General features: G+C 46.7%; 1 protein-coding gene across 1 annotated transcript in view; it reads left to right on the forward strand.

Annotated features, from left to right (window-relative positions):
• Positions 1-6,864, forward strand: part of LOC120935516 (zinc finger protein 271-like) — a 75,168-nt gene extending 68,304 nt beyond the window's left edge. Inside the window, exon 7 of the mRNA XM_040347566.1 lies at positions 5,315-6,864. Coding sequence (XP_040203500.1) covers positions 5,315-6,570 — 1,256 coding nt within the window. The 3' untranslated portion in view covers positions 6,571-6,864. The remainder of the gene's footprint in view (positions 1-5,314) is intronic.
• The last annotated feature ends 4,298 nt before the right edge of the window (positions 6,865-11,162 follow it).

The following is an 11,162-nucleotide window of genomic DNA, read 5'->3' on the forward strand; positions in this document are numbered from 1 at the left end:
AATTCCGCCAGGAGAGCGTTATGGCTAAAAACCTGGCCAGGGGATGCGGCATCAAAGAATAAGTTGTGCGGCATTCCGTTTTCAGGAGACCTCTTGTTTGGTCCTGAGTTGGATAGCATCTTGGATAGGACCGCGGATAAGAAAAGATCTTTCCCCGTCAAGAGAAAGAGGCAACCTCCCAGACGGTTTTTTCGTCAGCAAAGAGGGCAAGACAAAAACAACAAACCCCAGGGGGATAGGAGAGGTTGGGCGGCCCAAAAGGGCAAGGAGAAAAAAGGAATCCTTTTCAATCCTCCTGCGCAGCCCCAGAAGTCTCAATGACTCGGTGACCCGGGTCGGCGGAAGATTGCAGAAATTTCTTCCGCAATGGTCAGAGATAACCACCAATGGTTACATTCTGAACACCTTGTCCCGGGGGTACGAGATAGAATTTTCGGAGACCCCACCACAAAGTTTCCGGGTAACAAACCTCCCAAAAGATCCACTAAAATCCCTGGCCATGAAATCCTCTTTAAAAGAGCTGATTCAGCAGGGAGTAATAGTGCAGGTGCCTCAGGCAGAACAAGGGTTGGGGTTTTACTCCCATGTGTTTCTAGTGAGGAAACCCACGGGAAAATTCAGGATGATCTTAAACTTAAAACCCTTGAACAAATCAGTCAAGTACAGGAGGTTCAAAATGGACTCTATTTTTTCGGTAAGGAATCTATTGACGCCAGGTTGCTTCATGGCGTCAATAGATTTAAGGGATGCCTACCTGCACATCCCAATCGCTCCGCAATCCCAGAGATACCTCAGACTAGCGGTAAGGAGAGGAGGGGTGGTCCAACACCTACAGTACAGGGCTCTCCCCTTCGGGCTCTCATCCTCACCACGGATATTTTCCAAGGTGATGGCAGAGGCCTTGGCCCCGCTTCGTTTACAGGGGGTGGCGGTAATCCCGTATTTAGACGACCTATTGATTTTTGCCCCGTCAAGGGAAAAACTACTGATGGATTTGTCCAAAGCTCAGAGTCACTTAGAATCTCTGGGATGGATTCTGAATCTTCAGAAATCATCTCTAGTACCCACTCAAGAAATTATCTTCCTGGGCTATCAGGTGAACTCTTTGAGCCAGAAAATGTTTCTACCCCTAGAAAAGAAAGTCAAGGTCCAGGAGACCATTTCTCGGCTCCAGTCCAACCAGCCCATAACTATAAGACAGGTAATGTCGGCTTTAGGGGTGTTAACCTCGACCATGCCGGCAGTACAGTGGGCGAGACTGCATGTCCGTTGCTTACAGAGTTTTCTTCTAAGATCTTGGGATCACAGTCTCAGCTCCCTGGACAATCTTGTAAAGATTCCATCCCGGGTAAAAAGATCCCTTTATTGGTGGAAGAACCAGCAGGTCCTCTCGAAGGGTCTGTTGTGGTCTTTCCCGGTGGAAAAAAGGTTAACAACAGATGCCAGTGCGTGGGGATGGGGAGCCCACTTAGAGAAGGATTTCATTCAGGGCTGCTGGTCAAAAGAGGAGTCGGTTCGGTCCTCAAATTGGAGAGAGTTAAGAGCGATCTCATTAGCTCTACAGAGGTTTGCCCCAGATCTAGTAGGCCACCATGTTCAGGTGTTGACAGACAATGTTACGGCTGTAGCGTATGTAAACAGACAGGGGGGCACCAGAAGCAAGCCCCTGCTGTTGTTGGCCGAAAGCACCTTACAGTGGGCAGAAAAGAACTTACTATCCCTCTCAGCGGTGCACCTGAGGGGATCACTGAACGTGGTGGCAGACTTTCTGAGCAGACATCAGGTTCGGGAGGCGGAGTGGTCATTGAGTCCAGAAGTCTTTCTAGAAATCTCCAACAGGTGGGGTCAACCGGAGGTGGACCTGTTTGCCTCGAAAGAGAATGCCCAGGTACCTCGGTTTTTTTTCCCTGGACAGGCGGGTCGGGTCCCTGGGGATAGATGCTCTGGCGCATCCATGGAGATTTCGCCTTTGCTTTGCTTTCCCCCCTTTCCAGATTCTCCCGCTAGTCTTAAGAAAGATTCAGAAGGAAGGGGTCCCAGTCATTTTGATCGCTCCTTACTGGCCCAAGAGAGCATGGTTCTCAGCAATCCTAGGGATGGCAACGGAACCATGTTGGCATCTTCCTCTCAGGTCAGATCTTCTGAGGCAGGGTCCAGTATTCCACCCGGACGTATCCAGACTCTCCCTTGCAGCTTGGTTTCTGAAAGGAAGATCTTAAAAGATAAAGGTTTTTCAGATCGGCTGATCTCTACCCTGTTAAATAGCAGGAAGAAAGTCACGAGAGCCATCTATGCTAAAGTTTGGAGAGTATATACGTCCTGGTGTAATGCTTCAGCCAGGGAGCCGAGCAGTCTTATTGCCATCCTAGAGTTCCTTCAAGATGGAGCGGACAAAGGATTAGCGGTCAGCACCCTAAAAGTGCAGGTGTCCGCCTTAGCAGTTTTCTTGGAAAGATCCATAGCCTCAGAGCCGTTGGTAGCCAGATTTTTTAGAGCCCTCACTAGGGCTAGGCCGCCACGGGTCAAGGGCTTCCCTAAGTGGGACCTATCGGTGGTTTTAAAGGCTTTAGCAGTGAAGCCTTTTGAGCCTTTGAGTGATGCGTCTCTTAGGGATGCTACCTTGAAGGTTCTTTTTCTGGTCGCGATAACCTCAGCTCGCAGGGTTAGCGAACTACAGGCCCTGTCAGTAAGGGAACCGTATTTTTCATTATTTTCTGATAGGGTTGTGCTTAGAACAGACCCAAAATTCTTACCTAAGGTAGCCTCAGCGAGCAATCGCTCTCAGGAGATTGTGCTACCCACTTTTTGTTCCAACCCCGTGGGGGAGAAAGAATCTTTTTTTCACATGTTGGATGTGAGAAGGGCTCTGCTATGCTATCTCAAAATAACAGAGCCTTTCAGATGTTCAGAATCGTTATTTATTTTATTTGGGGGCAAAAGAAAAGGCCACCCGGCCTCAAGGGGCACCATAGCCAGATGGTTAAAATTAGCTATCAGGGAGGCTTATTTGCATTCAGAGTTAGTGCCGCCAGAAGGGATTTGTGCTCATTCTACACGTGCACTTGCAACCTCATGGGCTGAGAGAGCTGGTGCCACCCCGGACCAAATATGCAAGGCGGCGACGTGGTCAAGTTTTAACACCTTTGTACGGCATTATAGGTTGGACCTTATTTCTGCCAAGGATCAAGCATTTGGCAGAAAGGTCCTACAAGCTGTTGTCCCGCCCTAGGGTGGTAAGTCTCTGGTATCCTCTCGAGGTGCTGTCCTGAAAGACGCCCTGGGAAAAAGCAAGTTAGTCTTACCGGTAACTTGTTTTCCAGAAGTCTTTCAGGACAGCAGCATCCCGCCCGTATATATGTAATTATTAATGTGCCACGCTGTGACTAACCTATGTGTTTATGTGTTCCAGCCGGGGCCGGAGGTTTCTCGGTAACAACTGATGTGTGCTGGGAGGAGCCTCCCTTTAAAGATCTTGGATTGAAGGTGTTTCCTGTGGAGAGGGAGGAGCCAATATCTCGAGGTGCTGTCCTGAAAGACTTCTGGAAAACAAGTTACCGGTAAGACTAACTTGCTTTTTTTTGGTCCGCACTTTTTTTTGGTCACACCCATGCGATCCGATTTCACAGTTCGCACTGTGAACCGATTTGTGGGTGTCATTAACTTTTCATGGACCCCTGCAGCGGTTCACAGAGGGAAGTGTGAACTGCCTGCAAGTGAGATGTGAAGCGGGGACCCGCACTGGTTCCTGCATCGCACAAGAGTGAATCAAGCTTGATACTGCTTTACTGATACTGACATTTGTGGGAACCCCACAAATTTATTAATATTATTATTTTTTACCGGTCAGTGGTGAATACTTGGCTGACCACTGAATGGGCCAGGATTGTTGGGACACTGGCAGCCGCTGGCTCCCAAACAACCAGCTTGAGTGGGAAGCTCTCGCATTTAGCATCAGTAGTAATACTGCTGCCAAATGTTTCACTTCCCACTTCAGCCAGAGGTTTGGCTCAGATAAACACCCATTTATATAGGCTGTTTGCCCAACCTCCGAATAGGCAACGTCTGGGAGCTCATCCCTGTTTATGTAGATTCTGGGGTTCATCTGCCGTATTAGGTTGTGTTTTTCTCCTAGTTACAGTAGCACAGATGTGCCTTGGTCCCTCTTCTTCGAGCAGACTTGTAGCTGAAGGATAACATAACTCTCTATTTACAGTTTTCTTGAGATTAAAATTAAGGAGGAACATAAAAAACTGAAACACATCTTTTAATTAGAAAATAAGCACCCTCCAGTGCTTTGTGTCAAAAAAGCCTAGGCCTTTGGTCATTTGTTTTATGCCAAGTCTGAACTTTTGAATCTTTTGATTATCAGAGATTATTTGAGTCAGTGCCTAGGCTTGTGGTTGTGTTGGCTGCTTAAATGTAGAAGTGATCTGGGAGCAGGACCAAAGGCCCTTTGAATAAAAAGGGAAAGGGTCCAAACTGGTTGCAAAATCCACAGATAACATCTGCTCAATTACACCTGAATTACACCTGATCCAGATATATATATATATATAATACCAGGGCTCAAAATTTCAAGTCCTGAGCTACTAGCCAGGCCTCAAGGCATACTCACCATCATTTGCCCCGCCTAACCCCTACCATGCCCCTAGACACGCCCTCATAAATCTCATGAAATGACACTTAAATGTTTTATGCAGAATTAAGTTATAAAAATAAATATTAACAACAACTTTATCCTTGCCCAAAAAAGGCAGCCTGCCCATGTCTACCAATGCAACATGTGTCCCCAGTGCGGCAAAATGTCCCCACAATTGCAGCCAGGAGTCCCCCCACATTACAGCCTACCTGTGCTGAGTAGGAGAGGACCTGGAGCCGCCGCCACATGTTCAAACCGTGGGGAACATTACAGCTTTCAAATCAATAGCTGCCGCACGCGTCATATACAGCCCCTCCCCCCTGTCCGGGAAACTTTGATAGACCGATCACCCATCCAATCCTGGGATGGGTGATCTGTCTATGAAAAAGCGCCCGGAAAAGGGGAAGGCGCTGTATATGACGCGCGCAGCGGAGAACACAGCTATTGAATTGAAAGCTGTAATGTTCCCCACGCTATGAACAACCAGGCGGCAGCGACAGCTGCAGCGGCGACACAACTCTCCTCTCCTTGCTCGCCCCCCTGCTCTCAGGCAGCCCACACTCGCCAGCCCTCAAAATTTACTCGCAAAATGCGGGCAGGCGAGTGTAAATTTTGAGGGCTGATAAATACATTGTATATGTGTGAGAACGATCATGTTTTTTTTATATTTTCCAGGACACGCCATCAAACCCTCAAAGGATCATCTCACTTTATCTCCTGGTTCTGAAATGGAAGATGGGGACATCACAAGAGATTGTGCAGGAGAAAAGACAATGAACTCAGCTATGGATGGAGGACTTCACAGTGTGGATAGACCATCAAATCCCTCTGACTCTGAGCAACCTCCTACTGTGAGGGATGGTGCTGGAAATAAATGGGAGGAATGGGAGGTATTTTCCTGTCCTGAAAATGGGGAAAGTTTTGCCTCTAAAGGAATTATTGTACATCAGATATCTCACACAGGCAAAAAGAAAAATTCATGCTCTGAGTGCGGGAAATGTTTTACACAGAAATCAAATCTTATTAGACATCTAAGATCTCACACAGGGGAGAAGCCTTTTTCCTGCCTTGATTGTGCAAAATGTTTTTCACAGAAATCAGATCTTGTTCGACATCAGAGATCTCACACGGGGGAGAAGCCGTTTCCCTGTCCTGAATGTGGGAAATACTTTAGAAAGAAATCAGACCTTGTTGTACATCAGAAAGCCCACAAAGGGGAGAAGCCTTATTCCTGCCCTGTTTGTGGGAAACGTTTTTTACACAAATCAGTCCTTGTTAAGCATCAAAGAACTCACACAGGGGAGAAGCCGTATTCCTGCCCAGAGTGTGGAAAAGTTTTCTCAGAAAAATCATGCCTTGTGATACATCAGAGATCTCACACAGGCGAGAAGCCGTATTCCTGCCCTGAGTGTGGGAAATGTTTTTCACGGTTGTTCTGTCTCTCCGCTCATCAGAAGATTCACACAGGCCAGAAGCCGTATTCCTGCCCTGAGTGCGGGAAATGTTTTTTACATAAATCAGACCTTGTTGTACATCAGAGATCTCACACGAGGGAGAAGCCATATTCCTGCCCTGAATGTGGAAAGTGTTATACAAAGAAATCAGACCTTGCTATACATCAGAGATCTCACAGGGGTGAGAAGCCGTATTCCTGTCCTGAGTGCGGGAAATGTTTTACACAGAAAACAAGCCATGATAGACATCAGAGAATGCACACGGGGGAGAAGCCACATTCCTGCCCTGAATGTGGGAAATGTTTTACATGGAAATCACAATTTGTTAGACATCAGCAATCTCATACTGGGGAGAAGCCGTTTTCTTGCTCTGAGTGTGGGAAATGTTTTTCAGATAAATCAGACCTTGTTATACATCTCACAGAGGGGTGTAGGGATGAGTCGAACATTCCTGGGTTCACTTCCCAGGCTTGCTGAACTGCTTCCCAGTTCTGAATGGTAATCTAAACCCCAATGAAGTCAATGGGAGCAGAATTTTTTAAATCAATTTGTTTTTAGGGCTAATAGGCAAGAGATTGTCAAAGGGCACGGGGAGCTGGGTACTGAACTTCCTGACCCAAATAAGTTCATGTCCATATGTAGTCAATGATGTCACCCTGACATCAAAAGAAAATGTGAGTTACCTTTGGGACCAGACACGTTGGTGGACTTTTTTTTTGGTGAATTAACGTTGTTGAGATTTTTCTTTTTTAATTAAAGGACTTAACAAAGTGTGTGTGTGTGCTCGTGTAGCTAAGTGTTCCTTTACCCACCTTCCCCAGCAGTCGGCAAAAGGCCCTTTAATGCTATTATCCAAACATTTCTGGGCTCCTATCATCCACTGGACTCCTGGACATGTCCAGGGAATACATTTGCAGCCCCTCTCACCTTCTGGGGCTCTATGGGGCCATTCTTAATTAAGCAGCTGTCACTGGGCTGGCTAACTGTGATTGGTTAGTGGGCCACCAAAGGGCATGAGAGCACGCAGCACTAACATAAGTCCCAGTCACATTGATGGACATTGTCTGAGTAGATTTGCCAATACAGCCATTCAAGTAGGCTTACATTGCTCTCAATTGACTGGACTGCTTTTCAAGAGACTTCTGCAGCCATACCTATTTTGAGTCTGCTGTGGGGTACCAGTCCTCAACTACCTGGGCTATCCTCTGCAGCCAGTCCCCCGAAAAAAAAAAAGAGAGAGTGACATGTTCTACATAGTTTGTTTGCCAGGGACTCTTTCACTTTGCCATAGCATTGTTTATTTCCACCTGGTGGGCAAATGTAAGAATTTGGTATTTCTGGTACCCTGTTTGGATGCTATTTTTTTAAATGGGTGGTGATACTAGTATGCAGCCTGCCTGAACCATACCAGAACACATGCCCTCCATATGGGGAGGGTACCTTGTCTGGGTGCTCCCTTGACAAAACACCTTGGGCCAGATTCAGATAGGTCAGCGGATCTTAGATCCGCGTAACCTATCTGATTTACGTTATGCCGCCGCAAGTTTTTGAGGCAAGTGCTTTATTCAGAAAGCACTTGCCTCTAAAGTTGTGGCGGCGTATCGCAAATCCCCCGGCGGAATTCAAATTCTGCGGCTAGAGGGCGTGTAAAATTTAAATCAGGCGCGTCCCCGCGCCGAACGAACGGCGCATGCGCCGTCCGTAAACTTTCCCTGCGTGCATTGCTCCAAATGACGTCGCAAGGACGTCATTGGTTTCGACGTCAGCTCTTTTCTGAATCGACTTACGCAAACGACGTAAAATTTCAAAACTCGGCGCGGGAACAACGGCCATACTTAATATAGGACACCCCTCACATAGCAGGGGTAACTATACGCTGGAAAAAGCCGAACGCAAAAAACATAAACAAAATACGCCAGGCGGTCGTTCGTTTCTGAATCGGCGGAAATCCTCATTTGCATATTCATCGCGTAAAAAAAACGAAACGCCACCTACCGGCCGGCCTGGAATTGCAGCCTAAGATGCGACTGTGTAAGTCACTTACACCTGTCGGATCTTAGGGATATCTATGCGGAACCTGATTGTATGAATCAGGCGCATAGATACGACCGACGGAACTCAGAGATACGCCGTCGTATCTCTATCTGAATCTGCCCCCTTGTCCCTATGTTGATAAGGACAAGGGACTCTTACCCGCATCACAGGCTGGTGGATGTGGGAATCTGAGGGTTGGTTACTTTCCAGAATCTGGAAGCCCCCTTAAAAAGAAAAATCTGTGCATGACTATGCAATTCTAATGGACTCCACATAGGGTTGCCACCACATCCCTTTAAAACCGAACACATATTAATTACACAGATTCTGTAGCTGATTAAGGTGGTAATTAAACTCACTTGTACCTTATCTGCATTATATTAGCCTCAGAACCTGTGTAATTCAACTGATAAGAGGCATGGAGGAGCTCAGCTATGAGGAAAGATTAGAGGAACTGAATTTATTCATTGACAAGAGGAGAATAAGGGGGGATATGATCAACATGTACAAATATACAAGGGGTCCATATAGTAAACTTGGTGTTGAGTTATTCACTTTACGGTCAACACAAAAGACAAGGCGGCACTCTTTACGTCTTGAGGAAAAGAGATTTCACCTCCAAATACGGAAAGGTTTCTTCACAGTAAGAGCGGTGAAAATGCGCAATAGACTCCCTCCAGATGTGGTTCGGGCCAGCTCAGTAGATTGCTTTATGAAAGGCCTGGATACTTTCCTAAATGTACATAATATAACTAAGTACTGACATTTATTGGTAAAGTTGATCCGGGGTAAATCCGATTGCCTCTCGGGGTATCAGGAAGGATTTTTTTCCCCTGCTGTAGCAAATTGGATCATGCTCTGCTGTTTTTTTTTTTTTTTGCCTTCCTCCTAGATCAACTGTGGGTATAGAATTGGGTATATGGGCTTGTACGATTTTTTTTTTTTTTTTTTTTATGGTTGAACTGGATGGACTTGTGTCTTTTTTTCAACCCGACTAACTATGTGTTCAAGTTTAGAGGGATGAGGTGGCAACCCTAACACAACTGAACCACCACGGACTGTGAGGCGGTAATAAGTGAAAATTACACCCTTCTCTACACACAGGCTTAGCACAGACAGGGAAGGAGACAGAGGATGAGGTAGTAGAAAGGACTTCACTCCATAGAGGGCTTCTTGTCTTTTCTAGTCACTGGCTCCCTCTGCCCTTCTGACCCACTATCAGCGTGCAACCTCTTGGGAAAGGTCCAGGCTGGAGCCACTGGCAGGCTCTGCCGAAACTACTCTCTTCAGTCAGGTGAAAGAAATTATAGGCAGACACATAGATGTAGCACCCTCCTAGGTAGGTGCTAGGATAGTTAAGTAAGTGTTAGTTTGTTTTTTTGATAGGTAAATTAAGTTAACACACTGTGTAGTTAGTGTGGCTGTGATTTTTTGGTGGAGGTAAAAGCACAGGGGTTGTATGGGTTTGTTTAAAAAAAAAAATAACAAACATGTTATACTTGCCTCCACTGTGCAGCTCGTTTTTCACAAAGTGGCCTCGATCCACGTCTTCTGGGGTCCCTTGACGGCTGTCTCGGTTCCTCCCCACATCACCTAAACCCCCTGGAAAGCACTTTCCCAAGAGGGTTACCTTGCAGGCGCTCTCTCGAGTACTGTATCCAGCATTCATAGGCGCCAACTATAGGACTCAGCCCCGCCCCCCAGATAATTGGAGTTGATTGACAGCAGCGCGATCCAATGGTTGTGCTGCCATAAATCTATCCAATGATGAGCAAAGAAGCAAGCGCGTTCTCGATGCAGGACTTTCAAGGGTAGTGGATGTCTTTTCACCTTAATGCATAGAATGCATTAAGGTGAAAAACATGGAGGTTTACAACCCCTTTTAGCTCACTGTACTCGGTGAGCTGCAATCATTTAGTCAGGACTGACCTGTGTGTTCTGCTATGCTGGATAGCTACCTCAGGATCCAGGTAACTTGAGAAGTCTCTGGATGATAGGTGTGGATCTACGCAGATAGCAGCATGAATATTGATACAGCCCCAGCCTATCCCAGAGAGGCAGGCTTTGAAGGCGGATTGGGAGACTGTATTTATTCTTAGAGCACACAGACAGGAAGTGATATCAGGTATAAATAGTGGTGGCCCACCCATTGGGGGCACATAGTGCCGCCCCCCAAAGCTAGTCACAAAAAAAGGTCCTTTAAGTTCAGTGTTCGGGCGCTGAATACAGTGCACTATGGGAAGTGTGATGCCAATGCCATCACGTGATTGCAGACAAGACGCTTCATTTTCGGGGTTTTGTGAGACTTTGTGGCGCAATGCAAAGCGCCTCTACACTCCCTTATGTGTCATTCTTCTTGGTGTCTTTCTGTTGATTGGCACCGCTGTAGGAAATGGGCGGTGCTTTCCCCGGGCAGCAGCCTCACTTCCGGTTTCTGTGCCAGTGGAAAATCAGCTCAGTTAATAAAGAAGCATTGCAACTGCAAGGTAATGTGATCTGACACTCTGTCAGTGTCTGTCCAGTGTTCACCCATTTACAGCTGTCCACCTTCTCATCCTGTGATCAGATTTAAGGTAGAGGGAGAGGGAGGGTGCCCTGCTTCTTCTCTGCCCCAGGAATCAACCTCCAGTCATTCACCCTACAATGTGCTGGAGCATTTCATCATTACACATCTCCTGTATACCATGAGGGGTCCCAGCACTATGTCCTGCAACAGCCATGGTTTACAGTATATCCTCACCTTCACCAGGTGTCGTTTGTCCGGATAATTACATTTCTACGTTGGTAGCAACAACAAGAGGAACTTCAACTTCCTGCACATCACTGATTTGTTCCGCCATTTACCAGTACATCAGACGGAATGTCTGAATCTGAAATAGTGGAGCACTCTTTGGCCGGGATGTAGTTGCGCTTGGCAAGCGCCTTAACGTTCACAACTATGGTATCCCCTTTAATGGCATCACCTCCCCAACAGGCACACCACTCTCACTTCTTGCTGGCTTACCCGGCTCTAGTATTTTCCTCCTGGGCATTTT

The sequence above is a fragment of the Rana temporaria genome, chromosome 4 (genome assembly GCF_905171775.1).
Source record: "Rana temporaria chromosome 4, aRanTem1.1, whole genome shotgun sequence".
Lineage (NCBI taxonomy): Eukaryota > Metazoa > Chordata > Amphibia > Anura > Ranidae > Rana > Rana temporaria.